This window comes from Dermacentor variabilis, chromosome 11 (genome assembly GCF_050947875.1).
Source record: "Dermacentor variabilis isolate Ectoservices chromosome 11, ASM5094787v1, whole genome shotgun sequence".
Taxonomy (NCBI): Eukaryota; Metazoa; Arthropoda; class Arachnida; order Ixodida; family Ixodidae; genus Dermacentor; species Dermacentor variabilis.
In genome coordinates, this window is record NC_134578.1 from 29,577,900 (window position 1) to 29,600,460 (window position 22,561).

General features: G+C 45.2%; 1 protein-coding gene across 1 annotated transcript; it reads right to left on the bottom strand.

Annotated features, from left to right (window-relative positions):
- Positions 1 to 1,855: 1,855 nt before the first annotated feature.
- Positions 1,856 to 22,247, bottom strand: LOC142563177 (uncharacterized). Its single transcript, XM_075673727.1, has 4 exons — positions 22,133 to 22,247; positions 13,152 to 13,464; positions 5,399 to 7,542; positions 1,856 to 1,878 (listed from the first exon to the last, which is right to left on the bottom strand). Exons 1-4 carry the CDS (start codon positions 22,200 to 22,202, stop codon positions 1,856 to 1,858), a joined length of 2,550 nt encoding a protein of 849 aa, XP_075529842.1. The 5' UTR covers positions 22,203 to 22,247.
- Positions 22,248 to 22,561: the final 314 nt, after the last annotated feature.

Here is a 22,561-nt window from a genome sequence, read left to right on the forward strand (position 1 = left end):
TACTGCTTCTCTATTCCGGCCTCGTTGGTTTGAGTAATGCCTTGAGTCAATGACAACACACCAAGGGAATGCGCCAAGGAAGTGACGTAAACGTTTGTCTCAATCACTGTTACGTCAATGCGTTTTGCAGAAGATAGGCCCACTCAGCTTAAGTCATAACGCCAAGTACGCGGCTTTATTAGGACATCTTGCATTGCTGATTTCCAGTTTAGGAGAAGCAAGGAGCATTACGAGATCACGTTTCCACTAGATGTAGGCCAACTTCACTGCAATATGGTAGGATCAAGTACATGTATTATAATTAAGAACCGGCTATCCCTCCATGATCACGCAGAATCACTACAGGGTGCCTCATAAATATAAATAAAATAAAAAAAATATTCCTTAGTTCTCGATCAAGATGCTGATCCCAAATTAAGAATCCCGCGCTTCGATAAACTTCAAATTTCACCATCTCGCCGACGTGAGTCGGTATCGTTATTTACCCAGTTTTGAGCAGCTTTCAGCGACATTAGACAGCGTCAACAGTATAGCTATGTCATATTAAATGTGCCAGCGACAAAAGTTATCGGCATGTTCGTTCGTTATACTTATGAACGGGAAGACCGCTATACAGCAGAAGCTATTTAAATTCCTTTAGAAATGTTGTACTTCGAAGTTTTCGAGCACCAGCACACGGTGTGTGAAAAATAATCATCTATGTCCTAACGACCAGAGAGTCATAGCACAATGTTTAAGGGTACTTTGATGCACTGGTCCTCTAGTGCGCCTGAAGCGCAGACACATAGTTCACTTTTGGCGAAGTCGAGGTTTTCAGACGAGGCGTGTTGGCCTCAGCAGATTTCGCCGCGGTAGCGATCAACCTTCGTGTACGTTTCACCGTCGAGGTGCATCTGTCAGGCCGGACTGCCGCGAATGCATGCATTAGACGAGCACGAGAATTTTGTTATTTATCATCTTGGCGGCATCATTAAAGGCTCATTTCACGGAAGCTTACTTTCAGAGCGAAAAAAAAATTGGGCGGATCCCCAGCATTGTGGGAGTCGATGTAAGTGAAGCTTTGCATGCTGTTTTCTCTGATTGATGATAATCAGATGTGATGTTGGTGGCGAATGTACAATTTGTTCAGCGTTTAGTCTAATACGAGAGCGGTGAGTTGATTTTCAACGTTACCTTGTGTACGCCACTGATGTTTGTACGCGTAGACCACAGAAAACCCAGGGAGACGTGTTTTCTTGAGGCGTTGTTGTGGGTCATTATTCATAATATCTGAGGGGGTTGAACATTGTCGTTGCCTCAAATGGCACATGGCATCGTCGTAGACGTGTTAAACCTTAACTGAAATATGGGGCTGTACGTAATTCAGTTATTATAATTGTACGTATACATTGTATACACATATTCGCGGTCTGCACCACGTTTCGCGGCTTGGCGACAACACTTTTCTCCGCACGACGATTCTTTCGGGCGTGGGTGTCCTCGACGCTGAGAGCACGCTTTGTAGCCAATTTTGCTGTCACGTGCTTACGTGCTCCATCAGCATGCTTGGTCAGCACGCTCTTGAGACGCCACATCCAAGCGCTCTCTTCAGGCTTTAGATGATTGTAATGTTCAGACTACTGCAGTCCAGCACCTTCATTTTTGTCCCATAGGAAAGCAAGCAGAGCATGTGCCATACGCACAAACTGTGAAACACTGCCGTGGCGGCGATGGCCGGGATGTGTGGAGGCGGGTGCCATCTTGTGGTGGTGTAAGAAACTCAGTGGTGCGCGTGAACAAAACTACAGCAGCAGCTCCCGCAAAATCGGAAGAAGAGGAAAAGAAAGCTTCGCTTTCAGAAATTGTCCCAAGTTCTTCAGGGGCGCTCCCATCCCTCTCCTGCACAATTTAGGGGAATGTTACTAGAAAACTATTGGTCTGTGGCGTACGACTCGCTAACGTTGAAGGTCCCATGCGACTCATAGTAAACACTCGTAAGGCACTATAACGTAAAGCTATGCCGATCTGTCTCCTATTTGTGCCACTAACTAGTTTAGTCAAAAAAGTTTCAGACCGCGACCACTTCGCGAGTGTATGACGCGACATCAAGAAAAGCGCCAAACTTACCATTTGATATTACATGTACACACGGATGATGCGTGATTAAGCCAAATAAACGTAAAATAATTATTTTTGATTCTATGCCTTTTTCGCCACTATCCCTCATCTATCGGTAACAATTTCCGGGACTCTGCCTACTTCGCCTGCCTGTCAGGTGATGTCACAGACCGCGAAAACTCACCACGTGTAGCATGTGCCCGCACTAAAAATGCATTCTTGCACCGAACGAATTTGAATTTTTTACGGTATAGCCGGAGGCTGCCCTGTACCGGAACGAATAGAAGATGGCTAGTGGTCAGCTAATTGTTTAGGCACTGGCTGCTCCCAGCTGCCGAGAATCGATTTATCTGAGCATGATAATATCTTTTGCGTGGCAGTAGGATGTTTTGGGACCCTTTCGGCATGTATTCTACAATGCTCCGACAATGCTTTTTCGCCGAGGGTTTCTTTTAGCGGCATGTTTTAACCATTCATTCCACAGCGCCGCGATTTTCGATCAGCCTATGGAAGCAATAGCAAGGAGAAGCCGAACAATCGCAGACGCAGGCCACTGCCCTCCACATAAGATTTTCTACTTTCACTGCGCTAGCTTGCATCCACCGAAACCCTCTACACTTCTGCGCACTCCACGTCGGTTAGCGAATTACAGATAAAAAAGCCTGTAATGTTAGGGAGTGCTACTTGCTTTCCATGAAACAAAAGTTCTGTCCAGTAAACGAGAAGAGCTTTTCATTGGACTGTTCAAACGACGCTCTAGCTCAACGCACGATGCTCGCATCGGATGTTAACGTAATTCGACGTCATTATGTCGCAATAAAATTAATATGGAATAGCTTTACGTTATACAGCCTCTACCTAGAACAGAAATGCCAATTATTTCTGAAAGTTTTCACGCTTTTACAGCGCTGCTGCGACACATACATTATTTGTGAGCGGAGGAAGCAGCCTTTTGCCCAGCAAACTGTCGTTTTCAGACACCCGGCATTTCATAGCTCACTAAGGCACAAATTCCCTGCTTAAGGTCAATTCCATAAGTTAATGTTTTCAATGAATATTACTATTTTATGCTTTGACAGCAACGCGCCCAACTGGCGGGGCACGTCAAATTCTGTGGTCCCTACGAAGACAATGTAACTGACCGGTGTGCATGAAGAAGCGGTAATGCTAACGCACACGTGTTACTGTGCGACACGCCATGTTGTTTCTATTAGTCACCAAATGGTGGGCCAGGTGAACGCGGTCATGGACGTCGGTATCACATTGCGCTATAGAAGTGTATGCTGGCTCCTCGCATCAAGTGGCACTTCATGTCGACATTTAACACCAATGTTAACACATCTGCTGTCACCGAATATACAGGTGCGTCATACGTTCGACTTTATAATTAGCATTGTGGCCATTGAAACGGGTTCCATTGAAATCGCAAGGTAAACACAAACGAGAATATCTGAGTGATTTCCAGTCGTACGTGTTATGGCACATAAACTTAACTGTGCCACTTCAGCCGGCATGTGGGCAATTGGTAATGCTACGCAGATATCATTACTACGCAAATATTATTGCACAGAATGCCACGCAGTAGCAAACAAACGAGAGTGATTACTCTACTCTTTATTTTACGCTACACTGCAACTCGAAAGACTGAAGAATTAAGATGATGATGCACACTGATGGAAGCGCGAGGGCAACATATGCTGGTTACTTGATGCACAAGGTAGAAGTAATTTTAGCATTTTCTAATTTTTTTATTTAAAGATGAAGAATCAGTGGCATTGGTCACAATTTTCGCCCTTTTGTCAAAATAAGCGTATATCGTAAGGTATTCAGAAATATGTCCAAGAAGCTCAGAGTGTCACGATCGCGTAGTAAGATACTCTGAAGCACGCCGACATTGGCCGAAGTCCCCGGGAAGCTTCTGCGATCTTCAGAGCGATATTGCACAAACCGTGCTTGGATCAAATGTATGTTATTTGGCCAACTTTCTCGCAACAGCAGTGCCTTGTGCATTGTACTGTCCGTTTACCATTTAAAAATACCCGAGTCGAGCACTTTTGTAGCCCCCAGTTTATCCGGCACAATGTTGCCGCATGTGGCGGCGGCTTTGCTGAAGCCGCCGTACTTAGGCAGGCTCGGTATACATTGTACATCTCCGTGGCTGGCTGTTGACCAGGTAGGGATGCGGTGCTGGCTGAAGAACGCCGGCACCCGGTAGCGAATTCTTACCAATGCGGCGGCTTCAAGGTAGGCTGCATTATAACTGTTATTAGTGACACTTGATAATGACTTCGCCGCTGCTAACCACCAATGGCCTTCACTGTAGCCGTACAATAAACATTGTGGCGCCCTTTTACTACATGCCGAGTAGGTGTTTCAGGGCTCGACAACCTTCTGGTACTCCACAGCACGAATACTTTCCTATTTCCCAATACACAGGCTTTTGCTACATTTTACTTAACTTGATCAATATATGGGCATTCCACTGTACACGACTACAGCCAGGTAAAAATTCAGTCGAGACGCTTTTATTATGTTACAACCATAGTTTTATTGACCTTCCTACAAAAAAGCGAGTGTTACTTTAATTATTTCGCACCATCCTCAAGGCCTCCAGAAGTTACTGGCACTTCACCGGTGTCTATACCTCCGGAATGCGTGCCCGTAACATTTGTGAACCCATAATTAACGACCGTGCCATTCCCTCCTCCGCTAGGTGACATGCCAGTTACTATGACATAAGTTGGGTAGGAAGAACCTGGGAGTAATTTGGTGCCAGCCCCAAGAGTTCCAGTGTTCGCACCTGGGAGCACAACCAATGGGGTGAGCCCGGCGCTAGAACCACCAACTGTTGTGACGCCAAGTGAAGTTGCGCGCGCTCCGTTTGTGCTGCCAACTACAACACCTCCATTAGCCAGAGAATTGTGTGTGGCACTACTTGTGGCAGTAACCCCTGGCGAAATAACTACAGTACCATGACCAGGTGCCGCTGGTGTAGCGAGGTGTGCATTCGCAGGGCCCCCAGTGGCTCCACTTCCACCGACCACGCTGATTACTGTGGCAGGACCTGTTGCAACAGTCACTGGGGACAATACAGCGGCAGTGCCACCTGGTACAGTGCCAGTAGCGACGTTTATACTTGCTGGGCTTGAGCTGGCAGAAAACCCACTACCACTAATCCTACCACTCGTGACGGAGCCAGCTGAGGCTGTAGCTCCTGGGGATAATCCGATATTAATGCCACTAGGTAAGCGGACGCTCACTGGGTGTATTCCGGCAGTAGCACTGTTTCCAGTAACCCTACCTGTCCCTCCTGTACCAGATGCAACCATACCACCTGGGGATATTCCGCCTGCGAGGCCTCCAGGTATTGTGACTACAGGTGAGTGCATACCCGCTGTCCCGATAACAACACTGGTACCTCCAGCCCCAATCCCTCCTGAGGCTGCAGTACCACTTAGCGACGCACTACCTGTAGATAGTCCGGTACCTCTCGTTCCGAGTACGACAGTGCCATGTGAGGGTGTAGCCCCTGGGACTATTCCTGAAGAGATAGCGCCAATTGATACCGGTCCATACGAGGGTGAACTGCCTGTGTTCATTGTGACACCTGCTGTATTGACATGAGCACCGGTGCCACTCGAAGCTGCCCTACCACCTGAAGATGAAGCCTCTGATGCAAGCCCAGCACGACCTCCGCCGTGTACAGCGCCGCCATATACGGTTGATCCGCCCACGTGTCCAGCATGCCCGTGCAACGATGTAAGCCCTGAGTGTATTCCGGAAGCGGCACTGCCGACTGCTCCAAGTGACTGTGATCCTCCTGTGCTCATTAGAACACTGCCACCTGTCCCACTTATACCGGCGCCACCACTTGTTGATGAAACCCCAGATGTTAGACCAGCACCGCCTCCTGCATACCCAATAGTACCAGACCGGATTGTACTTTCCGTTATTGTTCCGCCAATTTCAGTGAGATGCCCTGTTACACCAGTGGCAGATGCGCCTCCTCTGACGGCTGGGACACCACCCGCGGCTGATCCGTGGGTAACCGCAGAACTCACAGCTGCTCCGTGTAGGCCGGTACCAGTGACGCCAGATGGTCCGGTATGGCCGACAGCTAAATTTCCTGAGTTTTCGACATTGCTTAGGCCATTTGCTGCTACACGCGACGGCCGCCCTTCGCTTGTTGAGACTGCGGAGCTACCCGAGGCAATGTTTCCTACACCACTTGTGGCAATTCCCATACCAGAAGTTCCCGCACCAGTCGCGCGTGAGCCACCTGCGTGTAAGCCGCTTCCGACTACCCTGAATCCTATAGCGGTACCGGAACCTGTTCCCCCCGAGCCTCCACCAAGTCTAACCCCACCACCTCCTGTGGCAATGGGTGACGTTGAACCGACTGTAGGTGATCCCGCACCGGCTGGGAAACTCACTCCGGCACCGGGGGCGCGTATACTGGTTGCAGTGCTTCCCAAGTGACCCGTGTGTGATCCCGTGGTAAGGGAAGAGCTTGGGCTATGCACACCGATACCGACTCCTGTAACTCCAGCACCACCACCTAAGGATGCACCTGCCGGGTTAACCGCAACGGTGGGTCCGGTAGTTCCCGCGATATTCGATGTTGATGTACCCGAGGCAGTTGTTACTACAGTAGTGGGGACACTCACGCCGATACCAGGTACGCCCACACCCCCTGTAGTGAATCCGAGATGTCCCCCACGAGTTCCTGTAGAAATGGAAACAGGCGTACCTCCACCGCCTACACCGAGACCTAAACCACCAACTCCTACATTACTACCTAGGGATCCTCCTACTGAACCTACGCCGACCCCACCCATGCCATTTCCAGCGGTACCTGACAAAGGTATGCCCGCTGCGGATGATATTACAGTAGGAATACTCCCTCCCACACCGTGCATGTTTACAATCCCCGTACCACTTCCAGCCCCACTCGCTCCAAATGCTCCGGTGTGTGAAGCAGATGTACCTCCCCCTCGCACGCCGACGCTAGTGGCACCGGTTCCACCAGTACCCAATAAGGAAGCGCCTCCTGCGAGCATTCCTGCGCCGAACGGAAGTAGCCCCATCGCACCAGGTACAAGCGCGCCTCCTGGGCCCATTACTAAACCGCCTGATTGAACCACGTTTCCCGGCAAACCTCCACTAACTCCGTTTATGATGGTCCCGTTGCGCGTCAATAAATTCCGGAAGTACCAATCGCATTTTTCTAGGGGAACGCATATCTTCCCGTTGTCTGTCCAGATTTCGGCAAAGCCCTTGTCGCAGACGCAAGCGCCTCTGTGGCAGATCGTAGCGCATGTTGTGGGCTGCCTAAATCCGCAGCTGGGTGCACAGGTAGACACGCAGGACTCGTACCGAGAGTGTGGTGGGCATACCGGGGGATATTTTGCTGCCTTGACACACCTCTTCCAGTTCCTGGAGTCCCTGTAAAATTGAAACACGGTACAGACAATCTGAATGTTAATAGGGCAATGACAAATGCATAGCAACATGGCAATGCGAGGTGAGATACAGAGGTAAAGCTTCTCAAATGTCGTTAGATAGGTCACCCTAGCGTATATCACCACCTACGCTACGGCATGTGACTCTGAATTATGGTATACTAACAGGCACACACACACACGTGCACGCAAAAGAACACAATCACATTAGCTTAAACAGCGTTATGTGCACGTGGGCTCGGTACAAAATTCAAACGCTTTTTAGTACTCCGATAAGTAGAGGCAATGCATTCTAAGCACTCCAGACCCCTGCATTTAATCTCGTAACATATGCAACTAGTGTAGCAGTCTTCAACAAAGGAATCGCAAAGATATAAAAAATAACGAAATGTAGTAATATATATTTCATCGCCACAGAACCATATATACTTTAAGCCCCGAGCACTTACAACTGTGTTTTTCGCATTGGACAAAAGATTGAAATAAAGAAAAAGAATGCTGAAATAAGAGACTTAAAAGCAATATCATTATAAAAAAACGTGGCGAACAGCGGAGCGTAAACAAAGCAGACGAGAAAAAATAAATATCTGTTCTTCAAAGCAAAGTGACTTTATCAATATGCTTGATGTTTTTACACTGATGCCGCCGAAATGAAACTATTTTCTTCTTTGACTCACTTCGCTTTATTTCCGTTTTGTCAGTACATGTCCGTATGGCGCAAAGTTCGTACCCCAGACAGACTTCGTTATTTCATAAAGGAATTTCCGACGTCACAACTGCTTTATGTGAGCCCTCTCACTCTCTTTTATGCAGGTGAAATTTTACCCAGGCCTAGGTAAACTTTCAAAACCTTTCTGTGCAATATTTTGGCTATCTACACGGTGGCCCTTTATAAAAAGGTACGTGCGAGCGCCTGGCAGCGCTTTGTGGCGGCAGCTTTGAGTGCCAGCAAGTGGCCGCAAGACGAAGAATGGATGGTGGATGAAAGGTGGGAGCTTCGCTTCGAAACGGGGTGATGGCTGTTGCCACCATGCTCAGTTGTTTATTTTTGTTTAAATGTGTTGAAAGTTATCAAACTTCGCCATTTTCTCTAAATACGTCTTCCTACACTTTTCACCTTATGTCACCTCTCTGGTTTTGAGCCCCCAACCTTCCAATCGCTTTTTGCTAATTTCCACCGCATCTTTATTTACATGACTATTGTTATCTCTAAACCCTAGGGCCTCAGGAAGCGTGACTGTGCCCGCATCGACATCTGGATGGATACCATCACATTTTAGTTTGAGGTGTTCTATTGTTTGTACAGGTTTTCTACACACAGTGCATGTGTCTTCCTCTTCTCTAAATTTCTTTTTATAGCTGCGCGTTCTAAGACATCCTGGCCTAGCTTCAAAGAGTAGGGCACTGCCTCTTGAGTTATCATAAAACGCTTCCTTCCTGATCTGCTGTTTCCAGTATCGATAGGTTTCAACACTACGCTTCTTTTCCATTGAATTTATCCAATGTTTACCTTCTGCATTTCTAACCTGTCGTTTAATGCTCTGTCTTTCTCCGTCTTCGTGTCTGGCATACTTACTGGTTGGCTTCCTAGTGCTTTACCACCATTGTGAGTCAATGGTCTTTCTGTATATGTAGTTAAATACCTTAGCTGCCCACCTGTGATCGTCCAATTTTCTCAGGCGTTTTTATTATAGGATCTTAGTATGAGCTTCCCGTGCTTGGAACGATGTCCAGCCCATATTCCCCTGTACTGCCTCGTTTGTGGTTTTCCCATAGGCACATAATGCTAATCTTCCAGCAGCTCTCTGATTTACTTCTAGTCTCGACTGAACTTCTGCTCTTAAGCACAGGACCGCATTCCCGAAAGTAAGCCCCGGCACCATTATTCCTTTCCAAATACCTCTAAGTACTTCATACCCTTTGTACGCCCATAAAGCCCTATGTTTCATTATCCCGGCATATCTTCGCCATTTTTCAATGAGTGAATGTTCGTGCTTTTCCGTGCACATCTGCCCTTTGTTTATCCATACCCCGAGATATCTGTATTCCACCACTCGGGGTATTTCATGGCCTTGTATTGTAAGCTTCTGAACAGTTGTATCGTTGAAAAACATCCCACCGGATTTAGCTGCGCTAAAACTGAAACCTAGACTGTCTCCTTCGTCTCCACAATAATTAACCAGAGTTTGCAAATCTTGCTCGTTATCTGCTAACAGTACAATATCGTCCGCATAGTTTAAAACTGGTGACCGTTGCTCAACAACCTTTCCGCCTAATCTGTGCTACATATTACACCCTAGATTGCTTCCTTGTAGCCTTCTCTCCATACTAACCACATAAAGCATGAACAGCAGTGGTGATAGAGGACAACCTTGCCTTAAGCCTTTGTGTACCTCGACAGTTGTCGCACTCTTAATTCCTTCCCATGTTATTTCAACATTATTTTCTTGATATATTTTCTGTAGGAAATAAGCTACCTCATGACCGATACCTTCATATTTTAATATGTTTCACAGGAGTTCCCTGTTCACGTTGACGTATGCACCGCTTATGTCCAGGAAGGCTAGATACAGAGGTCTATTTTCCGCCTTAGTTTTTCTATGCACTGGGTAAGCACGAACAGGCTATCATCTAAGTGCCTACCACTTCTGAATCCGTTCTGAAGTTCTCAGAGTATTGTATTACTTTCTACCCATGACTGCATTTTTAATTTCACCACCTGCATCGCCAGCCTATATATAACTGAAGTTATCGTAATTGGTCGGAATGATTTTATTTTCATCTCATCGCCTTTCCCTTTGTAAATGAATTTCGTTTTACTCTGTTTCCAGCTGCGCGGAATTTGCTTATTTGTTATGACAGCCTCCATTGCCTTTATCAGCGTTTCCTTGCTGCTTGGGCCAAGTTCATTAATTAACTTGATTGGAATTTCGTCTATCTCTGCGGACGTGCATTTTGGAACATGTGCTTCCGCCTTTTTCAGTTAATAGTGGTCAGTTATAAGCTGTTTTCTATTGTGCTATCCTGTGCTGTTCCCTCATTTGGGGCTATTACCCTATCGTCTTTCCTAAATGACTTAGTTAAACTGAACCAATGTAGCTCGCAGCGTCATCTCTCTCTAAACATTTTCCCTCAGCATCGTGAATCTATTCCTGCTTTCTGTGATTCGCTTCACCCAGCCAGCTTTATATGGTCCCAGAATTTTCTTGATCGCCCTTTAGTTGCATCGCGAACTTCAGCCAGTCAGCGATGAGAGGACAGCTTTAGTTTAGCCTGGACGAGGACCTGCACTTGTTGCTTCTTTTGTCGATAAGATTCCCAGTCTTGGCCTATTTCCTCTTCAGATAACTGCGCCCTCTTTGCGTCTCTGTGTTCCCGTGATGCCAACCGACGTTGTTCGATGGCCTCCCTAATTTCCTTATTCCGCCAACTTCGTGGCTTTCTCTTTCCTTTCCAAACGGTTTACTCGTTTTACTTCTTTTATTTTTGTACTAATGAGTAGCTCTAATTTATTATAAACCCACTTTTCCATAGGATGTTTCTCTATTGCTTCATCTATGCCAGCCGCTATATGCGCTATTTGTTCGTCATTTAATTTTGCGTACTCTCTTTCACTTCCCTGCATTTCTCTTTTGAGCAGGGCTCCCAGCTGAGGCCGGGTGCCCACTACTTCCGAGGCAGTACTTCCCCTCTTCGTCTATTTCCATTATTGCGAGCTTGCTATACATCCCCTGCGACATTAAGCAGTAGTCAATGGTCGTTTGCCTGTTACGGGATTCCCACGTGATTTGTTCCTCACACTTGGTTTCTCTATTTACTATAACTAGCTTGTGTCGCTCACAGGAGTCCAGCATCAACTTCTCTTTGCAACTCATCTATACATCCAGATCCTCGATGTGACCATTCATGTCACCCAGCTGAATAATATCGGCACCTTCTCCAAACTGCTTTATATCGTCATTGAGACACTTCACTATATCCTTGTTCTCTTGCCTGCATTTGTCCCCTGTCCCTAAATAAACTACTCCTAGCCATGTCCTTTTACCGGCAATTGTGCCTGATACCCAGACATGTTCTTTGCAAGTTGACTTTGTTCTTTGCCAATTTGTTCCTTGATGTATCAGCATACCTACTCCTCCTGCCTTCCTCTCCGTTGTTGTTCTGTTGCTCCCTTCCTAGACGTAGCCCTCAATAAACGGTGGGCCTTCTAGATCCCTGAGATGCGTTTCGCATAACCCGTATGCACCTACTTCTTCGTCCTTTAACTACGGTTCTATTTCTAAGTACCTGCGCTTCTAACGCCATCTATCGACAGTCAGAATAACCAGGCATGGCTGATGTGCAAGCGCCTGCTCTAGTCAGCTGGATACCCCTCCCCCCCTCGCATGACTGTCGTGCAAGGAGAGGGGTACAGAGCAGCCTCTGCAGCTAGAAGCCATATTCGGTACTCGAAGGAACTAGATAGCATTATATAGCAGCAGTCTATGATAGCAGCAGTCCTCACCGCTTTCAAGGTTTACACAGGTGAAAGGTAACACTGAGGGCAACGCGACGGAAAACGCTACTGTGCATTTTTTACAGTCAACTTTAACAAAGAATTTTTGACTCTATTTCCTCAACCGACTCCGGCCGTTACATAGCTTTATCCACACACTCCCTGCCTTTTGATCTCTAGGCACAAGCAGGTTTGCCGTAACACTAACCCAACAGAGTTGCCCTTCAGTACGCGAATGGCTGCTACCTCTGACTGGCTATGTGTCGAGAATGGCGCAGTGAAAGTCATCGTGAACGGCGGTAGCTATCGCGTCGTCGATGTTCCTTTTTTTGGTATTTGCTTAAGCATACTAAACATAACAACGGGAGTGTCAGCCAGCCCCACTCCTATGGACAGCGCATGCGTCATACGAAACAGTGGGCTTGCTTCACAGTGGCGGCAGGCTGTTTCTTTTTTCCTGGATTTCTGTTTTCATTGCTATTTCGGCATTTCAAATGGAAGCGCAGTTAATTTGTCCTATATGTTTTCCATCACTTAATATGGTTATTACAAACAAAAAGAAAGGGTCAGCCAAGTTTCGACGCATAAGAAGAGAAGTTCGACGTAGTTGCATGGCTATAGGGATTCAGTAATCAAATGTTAATTATATCTCTATTCAGTTTATTGCTGCCTCTTTTTCATGCTCATTATTCACTCATTTTCTTCTTATTCATATATTTTACGGGCAATTACCTCGACATTGTCTCCTTTAACTTTGACGCTTCATTAACCCTTTCCTTTTCGGAGCGTTTGACACTCTGAAATCCGGCCCTGCATTTTAGTAACACCCCCGGGCAATTCTTGAGAAGTGTTACATCTTCTTCACTCTGGTACGGCACTGAAATCAAATCCGTGGAGTGTATGAAGTGTGTATTGTTAAAACAGGGGCGATAATACTGCATCCTCCGACTTCTGAAGACCGCAGTAACAAACTCGACTCTCCTAGCTCTGCATACAGTCTCTTTCGACTGCACAAGAGAGATCTGAGCCTAATTATCGAGCCCGCTCGTTTTTCAAACGGTTATCCTTAAGGGAGAGGAACGAGATATTCAACTCACACAACCCAATCCGGAGGGCAATCGCATCCGGGAACGCACATTTTGCGGCAGAAAGGTACTATGAAATTCGCGGTGACGGGGCACGCCGAAGAGCACAGGTGCCAGTCCTTTTGAAGGCGGCTCCTGCAGCGCCTGCAAAACTTTCTGGGAATGCACTCGTTCCACGAGTTGCGCACGTAGTGGGGCTTGCAGATGCATTTGCGGAGCTGCGAGAACAGCTCGTGAGGCGTCATGGCAGGCCGGCAGAACCTGTCCCGCCGAGCGTGGCCTCGCACGGGAACTTCGTTTTCGCCGCATATTTTGGTGTCGCACCCTTCGAATGCAATACAGAAAAAAAAAAACTTGAGGTGAAACGATCCCTTAGTACAAACACTAGCAATTTGCAAATTCGTGATCTCCGATATTCTTACGAAGTCTTCAATGATCGATGTTTATATAGATCTATTATTGGGCATGTAAGAATGTATATTTCACGTTCTAGGGTTTATTATTGCTATCCTATTAGTAATACTATGGCCTTTCAGTATCTTTAACATAAAATTATTGAAGGACGCTGGTATTGCTATTTTCTTGATGTTCTACATTCACTTTTCGGCCGATTCGCCATTCTTGCCATGTGCCAATGGTTAAAATCACTTAATCGTGATCACTTCTCACTAGATTGGCGCCTTACGCAGAATAATTGCGATGGCTGCTATGTTAGTATGGCCCCTTGTTTCCGTGCACAACGTCATCAAGCTTGTGACGTTGCTGCTCTGTTTCGGTGGGCGCAAGATCACGCACACCCTCTACAAATAATCTGAGCTCGCTGATTAAAACCTAATTTGAATTTCTTGATTGCAGTGTCTGCGCAGTAACAGGAGACACTTTGATACTCATAACCCTAGAATCCAGAGAAAAAAAAACGAAATAAATATCAGGTACTTACCTTATCAATATGGTTTGCTCTTGTCGAATAAAATCAAAAGCAAATGGAGCTAAAAACTTGGGGTATCCGTTTCCACAGCAACAACAATAACCAGAAAATCCAAGTGTGAAAAGCAACACGGTGCGAAATTTGAGAGACGTTACGTAAAGGCTATAAAAGCTGATTATTCAAGTAAACGAATTGGTTTCCGACAGCTATCTGTACAAGGTTTCGTGTTACTGTTACGCCTGAGACGTAATAAGAGGCATGCTAGGAGTTTAATATTCTTCTGACAATTAAAGCCTCATGTAGTGGTTCGTAATTCTTTTGCACCAGTAAAGGCAAAAATTTCCTGCGGGTCAAAGAAAGATTAAATTTTTTTAATCAGAAGGTTTTTCATGGTGGTGCTTTAAATGCTACCGAAACACACAAACTTAAAATGGAGTGCTTTTGTTTTTTCTGAGTTTTTTTTTCAAGTCTGGAAGCCACATAACAACTCTCCCTAAACTACTCGAGGAGAACAGCGACAATGTTGCAGGCAGAAGGTGAGGGGGCAACATTACCGTTATTTTTTTTCAAAGCTACGAACTTACAGCACACGTTCAGCAATCGGAGAGGCTCCCACAAGTGAATGGCGCTTCATTGCAGCCGTTTACGAACAAGCGTGGTCGTCGCCACAGACCAAAAAATCAGGCGCGCATACAAAAAAGTGTTGGGCTCCAAAAGAAAGGTATTCGTACTAAAAATATTTTGCGCCAAACAGCACACACAAGAAAGACGACCACACTACGGGCACCCGTGGTGTCGTCCTGTTTCGTTTGTGTGTTGGTTTTGGCGCAAAATCTTCTTAGCGTGCAAGATCACCAACTAGCCCAGCAGGTAACTCTTCTGAAGCCATTCGCTTTCTCACAGCTGTGGTGCCTGTAACGTCGGCGAGTTTCCTGTAGAAAAAGCACCGTGCACTTATAATGGGATTGTGAACCATCCGGAAGTCTATCATGGATAAAGCTTTTAGCCGAGTTCCTCATGTACGTAGCAGGTTGGCGAGCAGGACCACAGTGAATGGAACTCGACGCCATGACATATGTTTGCACTTGCTAGTGCGACGCCCTGCGATTAACGCTGTTAGTCAGGTATGAACAACCACTTATATAGCAAAAGATTCGCCCTTATTCTGTCTAGTATCGCAGCCTTTTCAGTGTGTTCTCGCGAAACTTCTGTCGTCCGAATTCAAAGAAAAATTGCGGTAACCATGCTTCTGCTGCAATACGTCAGCTGCCTAGCAGAATTTAAGATATCTGTGATAACGATGATCATTTCTGTTGCAATCTCGCTTCAAACGCACGCCGACAAATACTAGTCACCAAGCCTGTTGGAGCTAATGAGGCTTTGGTACACCTAGTGCAACCTAGCACATTTCATATCAATCCTTAATCTCTCTCTATTCATTAACAAGCTCATATCAGTATCGTGCATGCGCCTGAAATGACCCAGGATATAGCTACATTTTTCCGTTTTTTTGTGAGTGTGTAAGAATTTAAAAATTCCTTGCTTCTTTCGACGGGAGACGTGTTAGTGCCTTCCATTTGCGATGAATCACAACTCCTATCGATCGCAAACGTTCTCCAGGTTTCTTGCTTCGCGAATATCTCGACATCCCTTTAATATATGTGGAGTCATCACCATACATTTGCAGACGTGGCACATGCCACGACCTGTTACCAATATTAGCTGCGGTATGTTTTTGTCCTCAGACAGCCCGCGCTTGCCTCCGCTAGTAACGCCCTCTCCTTTCTGGTATTGTAAAGACTCTCGCCCCCGATTTCTTTCTTGTCGCATTTCTTAATATCCATCGACGTTTTCGCTTTCACCACATGCATCCAACTTACCCTTTCTATTTATCTGTATTCTTTTTTTTTGTGGCCCTGGGCTGTCTAGTTACAGTTCGAATGACCTTATGCCGTTGCTATATTCTTCGACATCGTCTTCCCTTCCGTTTTGAAGCTCTTGAGGTACAAATATTTGCGCATTTACGACTCCCATTTATTTTCACCCATGTTGCCGAGCATTTATTTAAATTTTATTTCGCTCTGCGCTTGTCCGACTTCGAAAGAGCCCAATCCATGTCATCCTACACCGTCTAAATTCTTGTTTTATCGTGGAACTCCGATGCTAGTGGGCCTACAAACTTTCGACAAACTTCTAATCGTGCGACTTCTATGATTTGAAGCACAGGATGGCGTTTTCAAAATGTAATGCTTGAATCGATATCTTTCTCCGAATTTCTCGCATCACGTCATATTTATTGCAGACCCAAGGTACCCCAAGTTTCAATATTAGTGAATTGTGCGTATACGATTTCCTCAAATTACCTTCGTGAATGTTTGACAAAGTCTTTCTGTCGCTTATGTATACAGCAAGGCATTTGATGAATTCACTATGGGTGTGGCTTCTTGTGGAATTGGTCACACGTTTTTAGTCATCCCTTTATTAACGGTAATAATTCTTGACTCTCTCGTACTAAAATTAGGGTCTATATAGCTTCATTTCCACATGTATTTGAAAGCATCTGTAAATGTCCTGCACTGTACGCTAGTAGAACTAAGCTGTCCGAATACATCCGCCTATAAATCCTGAGTGATATACCCATTACGAGTTTAACCTAAATGAAAACCTAGTTCACGCTCTTTTCCAGTCGTCTTTCAAACGTCCTGAATGCAAAACATTAAAAATAATGGGTACAACAGGAATCTTTGCTTCAGTCGCAGGTGAACTGACACTAGTTCTCTGTGCACCCGGCTTTCCTTTCCGATATGTACTAGGCTGTTTTAGAGCGCAGCTCCTAGGCACCCGTTACAGCGTTTAGCGTCGGCGTCTCCCGGCGTCTCCTTTGGCGTTCGCCGTCGGGGTAACCAACCAAACGAGTACAGCGAAGGATGAAATAGCCAACGCAGAACGCAGCGGGGGGATGAAAGAAGACGGTAGCGAAAAGGAGGAGGAAAGCGTAGGAGAGTTCAGCGGAATCATGATGCGGAAAGCAGAGGAAGAGGGTATGGCGAAAGTGTGAGAAGAAAGTGTAGTGCAGCGCAAGTCGCCCTCTGCGATGCGACCGCTAGGAAATGGCGCCAGAGTAGCGCACCTTTGTTCACCGATGGCATGCGGCGAGCGCGTCCACCGATACCATATATGGAAACGAAGCACTGCATGAGCGAAAGGCTGTCTGCGGTGGCAGCTGCGAATCGCGCCCACTTGTCACCCAAGCGCTGCATCTCGCGACATCTCGTTTAGCGAGGCAGTCGGGCCGCACATCGCTCCGTTTGCAATGTGCCGCACGAGAGAGATTGTCCGCGTCAGCCAATGCATCGCGAAATGAAAACACGTATACAGCTGCGCTCAAATTTCTCATTAGGGAATATCGTAATCATCGGTACGTTTTTCTTTATACCTCCTTCAGCATCTCTTTATAATTCTCATCTGGCCCTCTATCTTGAGAATATACTATATGAATTGAGCCGTCTACGCCATCGTAAGCCCCGTTAATTTCGAGGAATGCTATTATTGTAAGTAAATTGGTCAATAAAATCACATCACAGGTATTTTATATTAAGAAATATTATGAAACTTCTGCACACCACTTTGTCTAAACGGTGACTTAATTTTTACACGCCTGAGTAAGTAACCAATGTATAACTACGCAGCGAATTTAGGGATATATTAGTAGTAACTGCTTATTAATTTCCGTCGCCGCAAATTTATTTATGTCATCCGTGTTTGTAAGGTCTGTGTGCGATGGATTGGTGTAATGGTAGTGACCCGCCGCAGGAGCTCAGCGGCTGTGGTGTTGCGCTGCTACGTACGATGTTGCGGGATCAAATCCTGGCCGCTTTGGCTGCATTTCGGTGGTGCGAAATGCGAAAAGGCCGGTGTGGCGTGCATTGGGAGCATGTTAAACATCCCTTGGTTGTCACAATTAATCCATAGCCCCGCCTCATATTCTAATAGTGACTTTCGCACGTAAAATACGCGCATCCAATTCAATAATGGCAGTGCAACTAAGCGAGTTCTGCTCAGTGTTTTGTGAATAAAACATCGCTCGACAAATATTCACCTGCAAAAAGGGTTTGCATACCTCTACAATAGCGTTATACTTACAGGAAAAAGAAAGCTGCTAGTAGTTAAGGACCTTGTCTTACCGGCGTAATCGCCAAAAAAGACAAGTAAGCCCCAATAGCAGCGCAATTGTTACCTAAATTAAGCAAAATTAGGCCTTGCGATAATAAGAGAAAGAAGGAACCAGGTGACATTACGAAAATTAAAAAAAAGGCGCTGTAGCCCATGAATCGTACGCAGCCAGAAACCTGCAGTTACAAAGAAATGTGCGGTTTTATCTACCAACGAGCAAATATATTATTGTCAATGCTACACAGCGTATGCTGCTCAAGTATCCTTTTAGTTCCGGAACAGCCTCGGCTTCGTGCTTATGCGGACTGCAAAACATCTATAGGTGGCGAAACAAGAAAGGCTGACGTCTGTATTGTTTTGTCAAACCACTGTAAAAACTTCAAGGAACATATCAGCCTGCCTTTCTAGCACTTTGTGCACCTATAACAATTCATGCAAATGAGTTACATATGTAGCGGTGTTATCGAAGCTAGGAAATCTCTCGCGCTCAGTGAAATAACAAGGCAGCCCAGGTCTTTTGTCGCCTTTTTAGACTTTTTCGCTTCCTGAAATATTTTAGCTCAACATGAAGCTGCTTCACTTTCATTGTTCTTCGCAAAAGTGCTGCCCTTCGCAAAGATAGTCGTTGGCTTCTATAGCTTTCACAACCAGTTGCTTTTTTTATCGACTGCGACCGCAAGGAGGGCTGAAAACAGAAACTGACATATCGAAAAAAAAGTAAATATTAAGTAACAATTTGGGCCACCTGTGAAATCGCGCTTTGAGGTTAGCCACTTCCAGAGAAAAACAAATAAAAATTTCCTTGCTTCAAACGTGATTTTCCTGCCAAATTCGAGATTTATTCAGCTGAATGTATTATTTAGAAAAAGTGCAATCAGTTGTCTCAAAAATTATATTGGCACGTTATTTCAGTTGAACTGTCAAGATGGCGCAGTGATGTTTAATGGGAAATCCAAACATGAAATCAAGTGAAAGATCTTCTTGAGGCTGAAGGGGATGTCGACACAAAGCCCTGAACAGCGATTACACCGCATAAAAGGTTATCATTCATATTGTTGGACACGTTACCTTAGTGTGAGCTTAGAACAGTTCGTTGTCACGTTGTTGTCAGCACACTGATGTACTGTAGACCTATGACCCCACACAAGCAGAAATCGCTCTTGAACAATTACCAAATGAACTAGAGATTATCTCGCCCTTTTATTTAGCCTGCCAAGATGTCATTTGTTCTACCATAGTTATGCTCTTGAGATTCTACACATAACTATTAGTTTTGGCTTACAGGATCTATTTTGCAGTCACGTTTAGCGTAAGCCGTCCAGCTTCCTTACGCAGTTGGATAACCCTAAGGTTCATTTCAAAAGCGGAAACGTATGAGTTCCATTCATACACAGTCATGCAGGGGTTACTGCACTTGTATGCACTTTCGTTGAACTACCTCCTGTGTACGGCTATATGGCTAATTTCATAACGTCATTGGCTTTATTATATGACTGAAGCATTGAACGCTAGTTTGCTGAATGTATCCGACGTTCTTATACTCATTTTGCTGCAGCAGAACAATCGTACATTCATGTGTAATCGTCAGACGGAACCATTCTGTATGGAGCTCAGTATAGGGGCGTTTCTTGCTTCCAAATCATTTGGGACATTAACACAGTGTTTATAGGGGGAACCTTACTGATTATGTAATCAACGTTACTGTTGTGATCATCATCAGCCGAGCTTATGGGAGTTCAAGACGAAGAGCTCTCCGAACAACTTCCATTTACCATTTTCTTGCGTCAGCCTTATCCAGGGCATGCCGGAAAATTTACTAGCCTCATCGTTCCACTTAATTATCCCTAAATATATGTTGCCCACCGTTGAATTATCAGAGTCGTAAAGTTATGCCGACTGATTGTGTAATAGTGGCAGGTACAACAAACGCGAAGACGTTGCGTTGCATTCAACGGTGCACAGAAATCCTTCAGCAGGGTAGCCGCTTATCAAATGTTCATTATTTATTCAGTTGACAAAAACTGTCAGCTTTGCACAGTTTTGCGGAGTGTTGCCGTGAATTTGACGGTTCTGTTAAGGAAGGCCGCCGGAAACGTGCACATACGAAGGGCTACATTAAAAGCTTCCAGTGCCTACCGATACCACGTTCATCGCACTAAGTGGTCAGAACTTCGTCCCTGGCGTGTGTGAACACGATGTTCTCGAGAGTGCCTCTAAATTAAAGAAAGCTTTTGTTGCCGGATGCCTTTTTATAGGCTGTATTTCGTTGGGATAACCATGGGAATAGGCCCCAAGAAAACGAACTGCAATAACTGAAATGACTGTTTCTCTATTTAATAGTTTGACTGCATGTAATTGCACTGTCTGATCAACCCGCCCTACAAACGCTACTCGGCGTATGAAGAATCTGATAAACCGAAAGCAATGTTTTGTGACAATTGCGTAATCGAGTGTTCAGTATGTAAGTAGCATCTACAATAAGTTTACGAGAAGTTTTCTTTCAGCGAATGCAAGATTAGAGCTGCGGCAGTACTTGGTGTTAGCTGTCTTTGTTTCATTTTCATTTTCGTGCAAAGTATACGCAAATTTCTCGAAAGAACTTATTCTGGGAACACGTGCATTTATTAGTGTCTCTTATTGTCAATATTGTGGGTTGGACAATTCGCTGCTCCTAAGCGCTGTCTTTTCCCAGAGCAAAAAGAAAGACGTAATAATGAACACAGAAAACGCTGAACTAACAAAGAAACTCAAGCTTCCTGAGTACGACTCCAAATGCACTTTGCACCAAGAAAAAAGCAAACACCTCAAGTAAGACACAGAAATGCAATCTGCAAACGCCAACCCACAGTACGCGTCACTAATTTGTTGTTGAAAATTACACTAATGTTCTACAACGTATTTACGATCCTCTTATATTCCTCCTCATCGTTCGTTGCCAAATAGGTAGGATGTCATATGTACCACAGGAACGCGAAAATCAAATAAGGGTTCCACAATATCTCTCGGTTGCTATGGACACATATTTCACGTTGTCTTCGTCTGAAAGTTCCCCTGCGTGTAACACAACCGCTTTTGATTTCAATTCGCGTAATTATTACCACTCTCGAACGCAGTTATGCAAGATACGACTTTTCTCTAAAGTACGACTTCCTTACTGCACAAAATTCCCGCCTAATTTATTTTTAGTACAAGCATTGCGAGCCTTCGTCAATTACTTCGAAAGGAAGAATATTTCAGCTTATGCACCGTTGTGCGTGTTTGAACCACTGTTCGCGCATCTTCAACATGATGCAACTTCACTTAAAAGTGGTAAAGATCTTGCGCTCATGAACTCGCGCTTTCAGCATTGTTCAGCGTGTCCGCTTGCTATATTTAGCCCACAAATCGGAGTGTTATTTTGCTTACACCAATTGATTGTATTCCGAACTTTAGGCAAGAACGCAAAAAAAACTATAAAATATAACAATAAAATATAACATGGTCTTGGAAAAACAAATTACTGCAAAACTAGTTTCGCGATGGTTGCCGATGGTAATGCAAATATGTTTCGACAACATGAACAAGCGAATGAGCCTTTTCGTTTGTTTTATCTACGTAAAGCTTTCACACGCTCTCAAGCACAAGCTCAGCAAATTTCTATCCTGCAGTAATGCCGCTTTGTGGGCTACTGTTTACTACACCGGCCGTTTATTTAGGGGGAAGGGGGAGGGAGAGAAGGAATAAATGCAAATGATTCCTAGACCTACTTGTGCGACGACAGGTCCATGACAGGGATATGAAACCTAATAGTCGCAGCAGCTACACACATACAGAAGACCACTTGAATTAGGCCAGGTACAGGGTGTAAGTTGCAGTACATTTAGAAATCCATGATGTAGAAGATGGCACTTACCCACACAATTGCTGTGTCCTTTTACCAAAGCAACGGAAACGGCGGCTAGGGCAATCGTTATGCGGTACATTTCGCGTGGCAGGGCACTGTTATGTAGAAGGAAGCCCAACCTCAACTGCCCCGCATATTAGTGCGAAAAGGTGGAGTCTCAGCACTGTGTACCTTGTTATTGAACGGGCAACCTATTGTTCGATATAAAGGAAGCATCACTTCTCTCCTTGCCACGGGTAAGCAAGACATGTTTGAGGAATTTTGCAAACTACTCGCCATTTCCTCATAACAATACTTAGAAGCTTGTGGCTTGAACAAAAAAATATCAATGCGACATTTTATTGTCTCCTTACTGTTCTCGATATATGTAGTACCGGAACTTGCCTCACGAGAGCCGCACAAAAGAGCCGCCCTGTTCCGCCTATGAAACGTGAAACG